The sequence below is a fragment of the Ranitomeya variabilis genome, chromosome 4 (genome assembly GCF_051348905.1).
Source record: "Ranitomeya variabilis isolate aRanVar5 chromosome 4, aRanVar5.hap1, whole genome shotgun sequence".
NCBI lineage: Eukaryota > Metazoa > Chordata > Amphibia > Anura > Dendrobatidae > Ranitomeya > Ranitomeya variabilis.
The window spans coordinates 73,958,983-73,975,645 of record NC_135235.1 but is presented as its reverse complement, the minus strand read 5'-3'; the positions used below and the strand labels follow the sequence as shown (position 1 = coordinate 73,975,645).

Here is a 16,663-nt window from a genome sequence, read left to right as displayed (position 1 = left end):
TGTTGGCACTTATCTGCACACTATGCAGCTCTGTGTTTTGGCGTTTAAGTGAATGTTTTATTTTCAGTACCAAAAGACTTAGGCTTGTTTCATACCTCGTTTTGTAAGTTTTATCCTTCGGTAAAAAAGAAAAAACACAAAACTGATGCACACAGATGCATTTTAAAGTAAGCATATTTTTTTTTTTTTTTTTTTTAGCATTTGCATCCATTTATTTTTTCAACTGATCCGTTTTTTATAAGGAATCTGTCAGCATGTTTTTGCTATGTAATCAGAGGGCAGCATGAGGCAGGGGCTGAGACATAGATTTCAGCAATGTGTCACTTATTAGGGTGTGTGCCGTTTCAACACCATTAATATTTTATTACCAGATTATCACTGCCTGGAACATAGCTCCCGTGAGCCCTGGTCCGACCACACCCCCTCCTGTGATAAGCAGCTCACTGTCCATAGACAATGTACACAGAGAGCCTGGTGTGGGCGGGGTCACCTTTCTGAGCTCTGCTACATCTATAAACGCTGACGGTTTACTGGGTACAGCAGTTGTGAAACAAAGTGTTACATCGTTGGATTCAGGGTCTCTATCCCTACATTATGCTGCTCTAAGTTGAGGTAGCAAAAAAACATGGTGACAGATTCCATTTAAAATGACAGAGGGAGAGCGTCAAGAGCTCATGTCACATGGTTTCTGGAAAAAAGTATGGAAAACATTTTATGAAAACACAAAAAAAGATATGTGCACAAACTTATTCAACGATACTACTTTAACATATGTCTTTTTTTTGTTGTTTTTTTTAATAGAAATACAAATGTATCCTGTCTAAATTTTTATTTATTTTATTTATTTATTTTTTTTTAAGGTAAACCCCAAAATCGTGGTGTGAAACAAGTCTTAATACCAGAACTACTTCATGTATTTTTGCATCCATGTCAGTTTTTGTCACGTAGCTAAGGCAAACATTTATTTTTACTGTTCACTGCAAAAAGTAATTATATTATAGTGTGTGTGTGTGTGTGTGTGTGTGTGTGTGTGTGTGTGTGTGTGTGTGTGTGTGTGTGTGTGTGTGTGTGTGTGTGTGTGTGTGTGTGTGTGTGTGTGTGTGTTTTTTTTTTTGCTAGGATAGAAAAATCACTGCCAGCAGCCCTTTATTTTCCTGTAACAAAAAAACAAACAAAAAAAAAAAAAACAAAAAAAACACAGAATCCAGTTTTTTCACTAGTTTTCTGTTGCAAATTTTGACCCTCGTCATTTTTTGCAACTTCATTTTTAGTTCTATTTTGCTCTTAATTTTTTTTTTTTTTTTTTAAACTGGGCAAGGTATAAAATGGGCCAATTGCAACCTAACAGATTTAAGGATTTAGGGCACGGTAAAAAGTGGTCCAATATGCATCTATGATCAAATCAGCTTTGGAGGAGGTAGTGACCTCCCCCCTTATTTCTTGGGCCCCTAATAGCATGTCCGTCCTGTTGCACCTCTCAATAAAGTTGGAGCAATTTGCATCTGAATAATAATTTATAATTAGCGAACGTGCTTGGGTAAAGTGTTATCTGAGCATGCTCGGGGGGGCTAATCGAGTGACTTCGGCATGCTCGAAAAATATGTTTGAATCCCCGCTGCTGCATGTCTCGTGACTGTTTGACAGCTGCAACACATTAAGGGATTGCCTAACAAACAAGCAATCCCTCCATGTGTTGCAACTGCCGAAAAAAAATGGAGACATGCAGCTGCGGGGACTTGACCATATTTTTCGAACACACCGAAGTCACTGGGTTAGCACATAAGCATGCTCAGATAACACCTTATCCCAGCACGTTCGCTCATCACTAATGCTAACAGAGTTTGTCCAGTAATTGATTTTTTTTTTTCTAAATATTTTATGCAGAAATTTGGGGAATTGATAAGGGAATTTCTAGTAGCAAACAATCCATTTAATCCTCTTTGCAGTGACCAGTTTAAAGGTATGCTTCAGCTGTAAGTAATGGCATGGATAACAGTCCTTCTGCATCACAGAACGCTCCATAATGCACTAATGACAGTATTATCCTACTAATGTATTACTTTATCTTATCAGGAAAAGTCACATAGGCAAATGATCTGTGCAAAAATGGCCTTACTGCTATTATAATGCAGTTTATTCACAATTTAAATGGAGAACCTCTGCAACAAAAAACGGAGACGTCTCAGATCGTGTACTCTAACACCAGAATCCCTTACTGACAAACATCGTCCCTTAAACACATCATATCCTTACCGAAATAAATAATGACTAAAACAGAACAAAAACAGGAAACACGAAATTAGAATCAGCTGAATCATGGTGAAAAAAAAAAAAATGTCCATTTTACTTTACCCACACTGCCACCTAAAGGACACTTGCTGTATAGCATTCAAAAAGTGCACTCCAAATAAATAATCCAGTTACGATTTTATGAAACATGAAAGTCACAATTCTTTTGATACTACTAGCACATCACTAATTGTCTGTAGATGTTGCTTATCTCAAGTGTTTCTATATTTTTTTTAAGTTTATTTATTTTAGAATGTAGTATGAAATCACCACACTTAAAGGGGTTGTGCAGAATTAGAAAAACATGGACGATTTCATAAAAAAAAAAAAAAAAAAAATCATCGTACCGTACATGTCTGCCGGTTTTGTGAGGTATTTAGCTTAGTTCTATTTACTTTAATTGAACTAAACTGCAATATCAGACACAACCTATTGGCAGGTGTGGTGCTGTTTCAGGGAAAAAGATAGCCATGTTCTTTTAATCCTGCAAAACTTCGAGAAGCTTAACAAGTGTGGAAATGATAAGAACTGTAGCGAAGGGTCAGCAACTCTAATGTAACCTCCAGACAAGGCAGGTGGAACAGGTGAACATTCATTACGGGCCTGAAAAAAAAAAAAACGTTAAATTCCCTGTATTCTATTAGGGGGGGGATCGTCTACTGCACAGACATGAGAGAATTATAGATGGAGGTGGAGGTTTGGTTTATTGGAGAATATTTGTGAGAGAAGAGTAGATCTGTCATTTGTATGTGTACACATATGGACATGTGAGACAGTAACCAGGCTATGCTCTTCTTAATATGGCAGGAGCAGCATCATGGAACTTCATAGCCCCTGAATTACCGTTCATGTGCCCTGAGTTGCTGGGTCAAAATGATTCAATACGCAACGCTGTACATTTCCAATCCTCGGGGTGTTAAACATTTTAAGCCAAGTCCTGCCCAGCCCTAACGGTTGTGAATTATTACCCCTACCCATTGTACCCTCCCAAACTTGCCAAGACAATCAGCCATATAACCAGGGTCCATGCGCTGTGCAGTCCTAGAGGTTGGGTGATCGGTGAGATGGTCGGTGAGGGTGGTGATGGTGCTAGTTGGAATTTTCCATCGATTGTGGTGTCACTTGCCATACACACTCTCATCGCTGTAGGCCACGTACAGAAAACAATCCTCCTCATGGTTATCCTGAAAAAAACGTAACATGAAGACAATGTAAATGTGCAATGCTTAGAAATACTGTACGGACGAGCTGTGAAAAAGATTGAGGCAGGGGACCACACTGTCCCTCAGTTAGAATGAAACAGCAGGTTGAATGCTCATATATGCTCTATAGGGCTGCTGCAACGGCCAAACTCAGCACTCAGAAACTCCATATCAAAGGGCTCATGCTCACGACAGTATTTTCAGTCTGGTGCCATCTGTGAAAAAAAAAAAACATGCACAAGTACAGTATTTGGTCAGTATTTTACATCAGTATTTGTAAGCCAAAACCAGGAGTGGAACAAATAGAGGAAAAGTATAATAGAAACACGTCACCACTTCTATATTTATCACCCACTCCTGATTTTGGCTTCCAAATATTGAGGTAAAAAACTGACCAAATATTCAACACGTGCACATGGCCTAATATTGCTAATTTTAATGCTACTTTAAGGCCACGTGCACAAGTTGAGCATTTGGTGAGTTTTTTACCTCAGTTTTTGTAAACCAAAACCAGGAGTGGGTAATGTGGTGACGTGTTTCTATTATACTTTTCCTCTTTTACTTTTTCCAATCCTGATTTTGGCTTACAAATACTGAGGTAAAATACTGACCAAATACTGACTGTGTGCATGTGGCCTAAGGGTGCGGCCGAAGCTCTGCCCACCCTCACAATTGTGAATCAACCATTTTGAGTTTAAAATTTCATTCATTCCTGTGGAATTGGAGAGTAGAGAATGATGCCTAAATAGAGAAACTAACTTTCCAAACACAGGGAATTCTTCTTACGATGAACTACAATGACAATGTCTTATAGAATTTTTCAGAACATAATTCATTATTTCATGAATCTCGCCATACACAGACTACCCCTGGTTTCTTACTTCATATAGTTGTCCCATGGTAGCACTAGTGGGGGGAATGGTGTTGTTAACAAAGAAGAAGAGCGCATCCTCGGGGCGAAGGTGAATCCGCTTCCTGATGAGGAAGTAAAACTGTCCAACTGGAAGATATCAAGAGAAAACACTTACATTCATGTATACAAATAATAGCTCATCATACTGTGTAAAAAAACCAAAAAACTAAATCTGTGGAGTATTTCTATGAATATACAGTATATGCTCATTGGCCCAAACTCAAGATGGTAACGCTAAACTTCAGGATCTCTGAACATGTCTAAGGGTACCGTCACACAGTGCCATTTTCATCGCTACGACGGCACGATTCGTGACGTTGCAGCGTCGTATGATTATCGCTCCAGCGTCGTAGACTGGGGTCACACGTTGCAATACACGGCGCTGGAGCGATAATTTCATGACGTATTTGCGATGTAGAAGCCGTTGGTTACTGTGCGCACATCGTATACAACCTGTGTCACACGATGCAATCATGCCGCCACAGCGGGACACTAGACGACGAAAGAAAGTTTCAAACGATCTGCTACGACGTACGATTCTCAGCGGGGTTCCGGATCGCAGTAGCGTGTCAGACACTACGATATCGTAACGATATCGCTAGAACGTCACGAATCGTGCTGTCGTAGCGATGAAAATGGCACTGTGTGACGGTACCCTAAGAGCTGAGTCAGCGTGAGAAGACAGAAAGTAAACAGACATATATAAGAGGCGTCAGAAGTTACATACCAGTGAGGTCTGACGGCACTAAGTATTTCCTTTTGTCTAAATCTGGGACTCGAGCTTTGGGGGCTTTTTCTACAATGACCTGAATAAAAAAAAAAAAAAAAAAAAAAGGATTTTTGAGATATTCATATAAAAAAAGTCTCAGTCAAATCATCCACATATTCATAATAACATCTATATTCAGGGCAATGTAATAAATAAGTTTTATATAAAAATACTGAATAGATTTAATATAATGAAGCACTAAGTAACCTTAGTTTTCCTAAAATTAAAGGAGGTTTCCCAATTAAATACAAGTATCCTCAGAATAGGAGGTGATGAATCCGTGATCGTTAGCATCTGACCACTGGGATCTCCAGTGATCTTGAGAACAGAAAACTCAAGGACCTCTGTGTGAATAGTGTGTTAATACACATGAGCATTTATAGAAGTGAATGAAGCGGCAGCCATTAGCTATGCGAGTGCACTACTGCGCCTTTATCTCGGTAGGACCCCGTTTTCAGAACAACTGGACTCCCAGAGACTTGTATGGTGGCATTCTCTGCATCATCATGGAGTTCTAGCCTCGAAGTTCTACATTTTAGAGGGACCATGGGATGAAATTCACGCTGCCTAAACCACGGGCCTCATGAATCAGACACTGGCTCTGTTACTGGAATCATCTATGTTGTACTCTGAAATGTTGCAATGTTTTATAGAAAACGTGTTTTCATAAGCCGGATATGAAAGATGCAACTCAGATGGCTTGTCCAAGATGGGTCCTCGGTGACCCCCTACACTCACAAGTCTCTCCTATGCCCACACATAAGTAGAGACCTGTCAGTCAACTACAGTGGGTGGGGGAAACCGCTGGGAACTGGTCTCAGACCAGACACACCAACCAGGCCGACTTCAGAAAGTATGTGTTCTCCGAAACACCGTAAAAAAACAGACACGGAACCGGTGTCTGATTCCCGCTGCCCTTGATTCAAGCAGCATGACTCAGCTGACCGGTTCCCTTTAATACCATCAGCAATATAATCCAGACATGTAAAAATTCATCACGTGTGTAATATATTTTCACTACTTTTGTTGCAGCCTGTTAAACAAAAACGGTCAAATACTTGTGTAATTATTGAATAAGCGCTTACTAGGCAGCAATGCAAGGATATTAAGGATTTCAGAACGGTCACTGCTAAACGGAAACAAATAGAATATAGATCCACCAATAGCAACTTATTGATGGTTTCCAGGCCTCAACAAAATATTTCCTCCTGAACTGTAAATTGTAAATATGAACTAATAAATATGGATGGATAGATAGAGATATATATATATATATATATATCTCTCATGCGAATAAGAGCTGGAGCTTCATTTTAATCCTGTGAAAATTACAAACCTGCCTAGTAAAAGCCAAAAGATCTTCATCTGAATTCTTAGTAATGTTAGTTGTTTTTTTTTTTTTAACACACTGTATTTCCTTGTAATCCGGCCCTAAACATAAAACATTTTTCCATGGATTACATGTAGCTTTTGGAAACGTTTGCATGGTCTGGAAGCCGCATAGATCCAGTGACATCACATCATGGCCACTGCCCTGCACAGAGGTGCCCCAGATTTTGGTGGTTCGGAGGATGCTTCCATTTCTGTATTGGTGTCAAGGTGACCGCGTAGAGTAGAGGTAGGCCCTGATCATGCCGAGAATATGAGTTTGCTAAGGCCCGATCATCCAAGAATATTTACATTCAGTTTCATTCTTACAGCGATAATTCTATATTTGATCCTCACAGCCACGACAGTCACACAGAAAGCTATAAATGTAATTCCATTAACATATATTTTATATACTGCAGTGCTACATGCTGTGACCTATCATATACACATCGATAGGGACTAAAGCTACATAAATATATCCTAATAATCTGCGTTTCGCCTCCGACGCTGTTAAAATCATTACATGCAATAATACTGCAAGGGTTAAAGGCGGCACAAGCACCAGATGCGCCCTCCCCTCTCATTGCAGTGCTAAGGGAGGAGGAAAAGTGTGGCACCATCTTTCTCCAGGGCACAGATACAGGTAGGGGGGTGCACTGCCTGCCCCCTACAGAGCTTTACAATATTGGCATGTAGCTTTACGATCAATAAGCCATTTATATATCTACTTATAAATCAGTGACACGTAGAGTCGACTGTAATAATGTCACAGCACAAAAAGCAAGCAAAGCATAACAACAAGTGACGCGAAAATGGACTTCCATGTTTGACTGTTCTGTAAACCTCCCTTTGGATAGAGACAAGGGGGGGGGGGGGGTTGTATGGCCGCTGGGTGTAGGATCATCCCTGTGAAAAGCAATGTAATTGCACTGACAACGACATAGACCCTGTTATTAGGGAAATGACCATCCCCCATCTTAGTGGGTAGGTGACAATGACTGTGCAGAGCTTAGAATGTGATGGCTGGGGTCCTCTACAATGCAGTGGCCTGTGATATATATATATATATATCCTGCAATTTATAGGTTAATAGTGCAGGAAAAGGCCAAATGCAATGCAGACTGATATATGGCGGCGGATACTTACAGGGACCCTGTCTGGATATTTCTTCCTGATCTTCTCTCCCTCCTTCTTCCTATATTCATAGGGATGATCCTCTTTATATTGAAATTTCATGGCTGCTCTGTTCCAGGGATGTGTGCAGAACAGCAGATCCTGAGTCTCTGGAGCAGTGTCTGCTACAAAAGCCAGAAAAGCAGGGTATTGTGACATCAGAGGACACTCCTCTGGGCAGTACCAGAGGAACCAAACAAAGGGCAGATCAGGTTAACCCCTTGTCATCTGCCGAATGCCCAGCTGCTGTGCAACTGAAAAGATAAACACAAACCCACCTATGGGACATGCAGCAGCTCTACCCTTAAGGTTTCAGGCTTTTCCCAACCCTAAGGTCTTATGTAGAGGACATCGCTTGTTTTCCATTTCCCCTGCTATCTTTTTTGCAATGCATGGCTGTAAGGCAATGACACCATTACAGAACTATGTATAGTGAAAGAACAAGACACCAGGCGCTGCATGCCGGCAGGGAAAGCGTTAACATGGTGTGTTTTTTCCATATGCGGTTTGGGGGAGGAGATGAGCTGTGTTGCTGTGCTAATCAGTCTTGTGACTGATCACATGAATGTAGGGGAAGGTAAACAGGTGACTCAGCCAGAACAGGTGCACCTTCCTGCCTATGCGCCTTCTTCTGCGGCTATAGAAACAAATAAATGTAACAAATGCGGGAAATAAAAATATTTTCCAGCAACACAATATATTTACAATACAAGTAATGATTTTCTTAAAGCTTTGCTCCCATCCTGTGCACCTAAGACCCCATTCAGACCTATGAATTTCTCGTGTCCTAGCCATGATTTTCACTGATAAGACGCATACCTGTTATAGTCTATGGGACTGTGGGGTTTTTGTGTTTTTTTTGCAGACCAAGTATCCACAAGAAAAAAAAATTTGGCATGTTTGTTTTTAACCCCTTAACCCTCAGAGGTATTTTCGTTTTCGCGTTTTCGTTTTTTGCTCCTCTTCTTCCCAGAGCCATATGTTTCTTATTTTTTTGTCAAAATGGCCACGTGAGGGCTTGTTTTTTGCGGGACGAGTTGTACTTTTGAAAGACACCATTTGTTTTAAGATATAATGTACTGGAAAACAGGGACAAAAATCAAAGTGCGGTGAAATTGCAAAAAAAGGGCAATCCCACAGTTGTTTTTTGTTTTGCTTTTTTTTACTATCTTCACTAAATGCTAAAACTGACCTGCCATTATGATTCTCCAGGTCAAAATGAGTTTATAGACATCAAACATGTCTATGTTCTTTTTTATCTAAGTGGGGAAAACTAAATCCAAACTTTGTTAACCCCTTCATGACTGTGGGATTTTTCGTTTTTCCGTGTTGGTTTTTCACTCCCCTCCTTCCCAGAGCCATAACTTTTTTATTTTTCCGTCAATTTGGCCATGTGAGGGCTTATTTTTTGCGGGACGAGTTGTACTTTTGAATGACATCATTGGTTTTACCATGTCATGTACTAGAAAACGGGAAAAAAATTCCAAGTGCGGTGAAATTGCAAAAAAGTGCAATCCCACACTTGTTTTTTGCTTGGCTTTTTTGCTAGGTTCACTAAATGCTAAAACTGAGCTGCCATTATGATTCTCCAGGTCACTATGAGTTCATAGACACCTAACATGACTAGGTTATTTTTTACCTAAGTGGTGATAAAAAATTCCAAACTTTGCTAAAAAAAAACAAAAAACAAATTGCGCCATTTTCCGATACTCGTAGCGTCTCCATTTTTCATGATCTGGGGTCAGTTGAGGGCTTATTTTTTGCGTGCCAAGCTGGCGTTTTTAATGATTCCAATTTGGTGCAGATACGATCTTTTAATCGCCCATTATTGCATTTTAATGCAATGTCGCAGCGACCAAAAAAATGTAATTCTGGCGTTTCGATTTTTTTTCTCATTACGCTGTTTAGCGATCAGGTTAATGCTTTTTTATTGATAGATCGGGAGATTCTGAACGCGGCGATACCAAATATGTGTAGATTTGATTTTTTTTATTTTAATTGGGGCGAAAGGGGGGTGATTTAAACTTTTATATTTTTTTTATTTTTTTCACATTTTTTTAAACTTTTTTTTTAACTTTTGCCATGCTTCAATAGCCTCCATGGGAGGCTAGAAGCAGGCACCACTCGATCGGCTCTGCTACATAGCAGCGATCATCAGATCGCTGCTACACAGCAGAAATGCAGGTGTGCTATGAGCGCCGACCACAGGGTGGCGCTCACAGCTACCGGCGATCAGTAACCATAGAGGTCTCAAGGACCTCTATGGTTACAATGGAGAAGCATCGCCGACCTCCGATCATGTGATGGGAGTCGGCAATGACGTCATTTCCGGCCGCCCGGCCGGATGCGGTAGTTAAATGCCGCTGTCTGCGTTTGACAGCGGCATTTAACTAGTTAATAGCGGCGGGTGAATCGCGATTTCACCCGCCGCTATTGCGGGCACATGTCAGCTGTTCAAAACAGCTGACATGTCCCGGCTTTGATGCGGGCTCACCGCGGAGCCCTGCATCAAAGCAGGGGAGCTGACATCGGACGTACTATCCCGTCCGATGTCAGTAAGGGGTTAAAAAAAATTAATTGAGCAATTTTCCAATACCCATAGCGTCTCCATTTTTCATGATCTCGTGTTGGGTGAGGGCTTATTTTTTGTGTGCCGAGCTGACGTTTTTAGGCAGATACGATCTTTTGATCACCCGTTATAGCATTTTTATGCAATGTTGTGGTGAACAAAAAAACTTTATTCTGGCGTTTTTACTTTTTTTCTTCCTATGCTTTTTTCATTGATAGATCGGGCGATTCTGAACGCGGCGATACCAAATATGTGTATGCTTGATTTTTTTTATTGTTTTATTTTGAATGGTGTTAAAAGGGGGTGATTTGAACTTTGAGATATATATATATATATATATATATATATATATATATATATATATATAGATAAAAAAAATCACAGCAGCACATGTGCATGAATCGGCCATGTGAAAACACAGACAAATATACATTTCTCAAAAATATTTTTTCATAAAAAATGTTTCAAAATTTTTTTTTTCATAAAACTTACAGTTAAAGATGAAATAGAGATTCTTAGCGCATAAATTGGCCAATTCATGTGTGCCCATCAACCACGGCAAGGTGATCTCCCCCTGATGGGTCCTACTCTACCATAGATGCCACTCTTGGGTCACCAGCCTACAACTCTGGACAAAACATGTCACTCTGGGCATGAAAAAAAATAATAAAATTTTTTTGAAAATTTTTTTATGAAAAAATATTTTTGAGAAATGTATATTTGTCTGTGTTTTCACATGGCCGATTCATGCACATGTGCTGCTGTGATTTTTTTTATCTATGTGTTGCAGTTTGCAGCTTGCACGTGTTCACATTGGGAGTGCTGATTGTTTATATATATATATATATATATATATATATTTTTTTTTTTTTTTAAACTTTTTTTTTAAACTTTTGCTTCAATAGTTTCTATGGGAGACTAGAAGCTGCCATAACCCGATCGGCTCTGCTACATACAGGCGATGCTCAGATGTATGTAGCAGAATAACTCATTTTCTTTGAGAGCCGACCACCGGGTGGTGCTCATAGCAATTCGTCAGTGACAACCATAGGGATCTGCAGGAGACCTCTAGTTGTCATGCCAACCTATCGGTGACAGAAGCAATCAAACGTTGCGGACATTGAGTATGAGCTAGATGCTATTCACATTCAATTTCCTAAAGAGCCATCCATAGTTTTTGTGGAGGTGATACTGTATGAATGTATCATGCAAAAGTTTGTCATTTTCTATTGGATGCTGAGTAGACTCGGAGACCTTCAATGCTTTCACTATGGTGCTGTTAGGGGTGTTGTGTGCCAACATACAGTTTTCATTACATTCCGTGTCCATGAGGCCTTGAGACTGACCAATCTATAATCCCACAAAGCCACCAATGGAGGCATGTTGCAATATGGGCATTTCCTGCTTGTGAAGGGAACAATTCAGATACAGTAACAATATTATATAAACTTTTTATTGTAGTATTTCAAGAGACTCCCAATAAGTGCTTTACTGAATGAGAATTTTATATATGGGCCAAAAATGTAGGATAATTTCTGGGCTTTTTTTCTTGTGGTATTCATTGATGATTTTTGCTCCAATGAATACCATAACAAATCTGCAGGTTAATAAGCGTTTACTGAAGGTGAACGCATAGAAATTAGATTTTGAAATAGACAAAGATTAAAAGAAGAATGAGTAAAAGAAAATCAGGCGAAAAACACCAAAAACAAGACAAAAAAGGTGCAAATACCAAAATGAATCGAACTAATGTTCTTGTGAAAAGAATGGCTAGCGTTACACATAACGTATAAAAATACGGTCCGTTTTTTACGGCCGAGATACACAGAAATGTTCCCGAACAGTGATCCGTATGTCATCCGTGTGCAATGCGAGGATGCGATTTTTTTCTCAAAAAAGTATCCGTGTGACATCCGTATGTCATTCGAATGGCATCTGTATGGCGAGATTTTCTCGCCGGCTTGCAAAATGGACATATAATGGATCCATGGGCTCAAATATTTGTGAAAACATATATATATATATATATATATATATATATATATATATATATATATATATATATATTAGATGGTGGCCCGATTCTAATACATCGGGTATTCTAGAATATGTATGTATGTATGTATATAGCAGCCACATAGTATATAGCACAGGCCACGTAGTATGTAGGAGCCATGTAGTATATAGCAGACAAACAGTACATGGCCTGTGCTGTATACTATGTGGCTGCTATATATATACATACATACATACATACATACTGTAGAATACCTGATGCGTTAATACAGGCCACGCAATATATAACAGTGGCCACGCAGTATATAACACAGCTCAAACAGTATATAACACAGCCCACGTACTATATAACACAGCCCACGCAGTATATAGCAGCCACGCAGTATATAACACTGGACACATAGTATATAACACGCCCCCGGAAGAAGAATATACATCGAAACGCGCGTAGGGGTTCTCAGGTCCGGTGTCTTCTATCCTGGTAACTATGCCACAGGTTTCAGTTCTTTTAGTGCGCAGCCTTTATACTGCATGCAGAGGACTTTGGTCTGCTATGCTACAACACTATTGTTAGATCTCTGATACAGGTTCCTCTATAATACCTCCTGTCAGCACATTTGCACTTGATTACAGGGAGCCTTTATACTGCATGCAGAGGACTTTGGTCTGCTATGCTACAACACTATTGTTAGATCTTTGATATAGGTTCCTCTATAGTACCTCCTGTTAGCACATTTGCACTTGATTACAGGGAGCCTTTATACCGCATACAGAGGACTTTGGTCTGCTATGCTACAACACTATTGTTAGATCTCTGACACAGGTTCCTCTATAGTACCTCCTGTCAGCACATTTGCACTTTATTACAGGGAGGCTGAGCAGATCAGTCCATTAAGTTTGATATCGGTATTTGGCTTTGGAGTATCTGAGGCATATCAGTGGCTAATTATATGTATGGGTACACCATAGATTTTTTCTAATCATGTGTCGTATCGTTATAAAATAAAACTAAAAATAAGCCACGGTTATATATATATAAAAAACATAGGCACCATGCACTTTAACCTGTCTGTATAGCTGCTGTTATCATATTGATGCACCTATATTAATAGCCACTAGGTGGCATATCGAATGATATGTTTATACTGTATGAGATTTAGATACTGTATGGATTTTTTTCACCAGGACCTATGTTAGATTGGAGGCATCATTAACATTACATTCATGTGTTTATATTTATGATTGAGATACCTTTTCTCTTTTGTTTGAAATAAAGTTTGTATTTTTTAACTATACATTCTTGTGGCCTATCTATATGAGTTTCTTAGAGAGGTCTTGTGTTACATAACACAGCCCACGCAGTATATAGCAGCCATGCAGTATATAACACTGGCCACATAGTATATAACACAGCCCACGCAGTATATAACACTGCCAACGTAATATATAGCACAGCCCACGCAGTATATAACACTGGCCACGTAATATATAGCACAGCCCACGCAGTACAAAACACAGGCCACATAGTATCTAACACTGGCCACGTAGTATACAGCAGCCACGCGGTATATAACATAGCCCACGTAGTATACAGCAGTGTGGGCACCATATCCCTGTTAAAAAAAATAATTAAAATAAAAAATAGTTATTTACTCACCCGCAGGGATCCAGCAAAGCTCTGGAGATGCGCACGCAGCTGCCGCCAGCTTCCGTTCCCAGAGATGCATTGCCAAATTACCCAGAAGACTTAGCGGTCTCGCGAGACAGAAGGTGAGTATAGCAGGTTTTTTGGTTTTTTTAATTATTTTTAACATTACATCTCTTTACTATTGATGCTGCATAGGCAGCATCAATAGTAAAAAGTTGGGGACACACAGGGTTAATAGCAGCGATAATGGAGTGCGTTACTCGCGGCATAACGCGGTCTGTTACCGCTGGCATTAACCCTGTGTGAGCAGTGACTGGAGGGGAGTATGCAGGCGCCGGGCACTGACTGCAGGGGAGTAGGGAGGGACTAATCGGACTGTGCCCGCCGCTGATTGGTCGCGGCAGCCATGACAGGCAGCTGGCGAGACCAATCAGCAACGCGGGATTTCCATTACGGAAGTTGAGTATAGAAAGACGGAAGTACCCCTTAGACAATTATATATATATAGATATGCACTGCTCAAAAAAATAAAGGGAACACTTAAACAACAGAACATAACTCCAAGTAAATCAAAATTCTGTGAAATCAAACTGTCCACTTAGGAAGCAACACTGTTTGACAATTAATTTCACATGTTGTTGTGCATATGGAATAGACAACAGATGAAAATTATTGGCAATTATCAAGACACACTCAATAAAGGAGTGGTTCTGCAGGTGGGGACCACAGACCACATCTCGGTACCAATGCTTTCTGGCTGATGTTTTGGTCACTTTTGAATGTTGGTTGTGCTTTCACACTCGTGGAACCATGAGACGGACTCTACAACCCACACAAGTGGCTCAGGTAGTGCAGCTCATCCAGTATGGCACATCAATGCAAGCTGTGGCAAGAAAATTTGCTGTGTCTGTCAGCGTAGTGTCCAGAGGCTGGAGGCGCTACCAGAAGACAGGCCAGTACACCAGGAGATGTGGAGGGGGCCGTAGGAGGGCAACAACCCAGCAGCAGGACCACTACCTCAGCCTTTGTGCAAGGCAGAACAGCAGAAGCACTGCCAGATCCCTGCAAAATGACCTCCAGCAGGTCACAAATGTGCATGTGTCTGCACAAACAGTTAGAAACCAACTCCATAAGGATGGTCTGAGTGCCCGACGTCCACAGATGGGTGTTGTGCTCACAGCCCAACACCGTGCAGGACGCTTTGCATTTGCCACAGAACACCAGGATTGGCAAATTCACCACTGGTGCCCTGTGGTCTTCACAGATGAAAGCAAGTTTACACTGAGCACATGTGACAGATGTGACAGAGCCTGGAGACTCCGCGGAGAGCGATCTGCTGCCTGCAACATCCTTCAGCATGACCGCCAGAGGTAGCCTGACTGCCATTAGGTACCGAGATGAGATCCTCAGACTCCTTGTGAGACCATATGCTGGTGCGGTTGGCCCTGGGTTCTTCCTAATGCAGGGCAATGCCAGACCTCATGTGGCTGGAGTGTCAGCAGTTCCTTCAAGATGAAGGCATTGATGCTATGGACTGGCCCGCCCATTCCCCAGACCTGAATCCGATTGAACACATCTGGGACATCATGTCATGAACCATCCACCAACTTCACGTTGCACCACAGACTGTCCAGGAGTAGGCAGATGCTTTAGTCCAGGTCTGGGAGGAGATCCCTCAGGAGACCATCCACCGCCTCATCAAGAGCATGCCCAGGCATTGTAGAGAGGTCGTACAGACATGCGGAGGCCACACACACTACTGAGCATCATTTCCTTGTCTTGAGGCATCTCCACTGAAGTTGGATCAGCCTGTAAATTCATTTTCCACTTTGATTTTGAGCATCATTCCAACTCCAGACCTCCGTGGGATATTAGTTGTGATTTACATTGATAATTTTAAGGTTTTATTGTTCTCAACACATTCCACTATAATAAAGATCCACTAATGAATAAAGATATACAACTGGAATATTTCATTCAGTGATATCTCGGATGTGGGATTTTAGTGTTCCCTTTATTTTTCTGAGCAGTGTATTTATATTTCATACAGAGCTGGATAGCAGAATAGCCAGTAATTCAAGTGTCGGGTTCTGTAAAATCATTACTGAACCCGACAGGATATGAGACATGGTTTACATACAGTAAACCATTGCATATCTGTTAGATTTTTATACGTCCCTCACTAATAATGTTAGTAGTGTGTGTGTGTGTAAAATTTTGGAGCTGTAGGTGTTAAATTAAAGGATTAATTCACGGAGAAAACTGGCATGGGATCCTGCGCAATTTTCTTTGCCAGAGAGGGAAAGCCAGTGACTGACGGCAGATATTAAAAGCCTAGAGAGAGACCATGATTATTGGACCCCCCTGGCTAAAAACATCTGCCCCCAGCCACCCCAGAAATTCCGGCACTTAGCCTCTCTCTGCCCACTGCCCAGTAGAGGTGGCATATGGGGTAATAAGGGGTTAATGTCACCTTGCTATTGTAAGGTGACATTAAGCCTAGTTAATAATAGAGAGGTGTCAATAAGACACCTATCCATTATTAATCCAATATTATGAAAGGGTTAAAAATACACACACACATTAAGAATAAAGTATTTTAATGAAATAATGAAACACGCAGGTTTACTTCTTTATTGCAGTCTCAATCCAAGCAAAGCCCTCGCTCTTCTGTAAAAAAAAATCCAAAATAAAAAAAACAACAATAGCCCAT

General features: G+C 40.6%; 1 protein-coding gene across 1 annotated transcript; it reads right to left on the bottom strand.

Annotated features, from left to right (window-relative positions):
* Positions 1-835: 835 nt before the first annotated feature.
* GABARAPL1 (GABA type A receptor associated protein like 1) lies at positions 836-7,864 on the bottom strand. Its single transcript, XM_077258751.1, has 4 exons — positions 7,691-7,864; positions 5,132-5,210; positions 4,373-4,491; positions 836-3,473 (listed from the first exon to the last, which is right to left on the bottom strand). Exons 1-4 carry the CDS (start codon positions 7,778-7,780, stop codon positions 3,408-3,410), a joined length of 354 nt encoding a protein of 117 aa, XP_077114866.1. The 5' UTR covers positions 7,781-7,864; the 3' UTR covers positions 836-3,407.
* Positions 7,865-16,663: the final 8,799 nt, after the last annotated feature.

Bases quoted from the DNA above. Each gene is read 5' to 3' on its own strand.
- GABARAPL1 (XM_077258751.1), bottom strand. From the start codon at position 7,780: ATGAAATTTCAATATAAAGAGGATCATCCCTATGAATATAGGAAGAAG. The intron at 5,211-7,690 runs GTAAGTATCCGC...TTTTTTATTCAG, and splicing joins AATATCCAGACAGGGTCCCT to GTCATTGTAGAAAAAGCCCC. The intron at 4,492-5,131 runs GTATGTAACTTC...GATATCTTCCAG, and splicing joins AGTGCCGTCAGACCTCACTG to TTGGACAGTTTTACTTCCTC.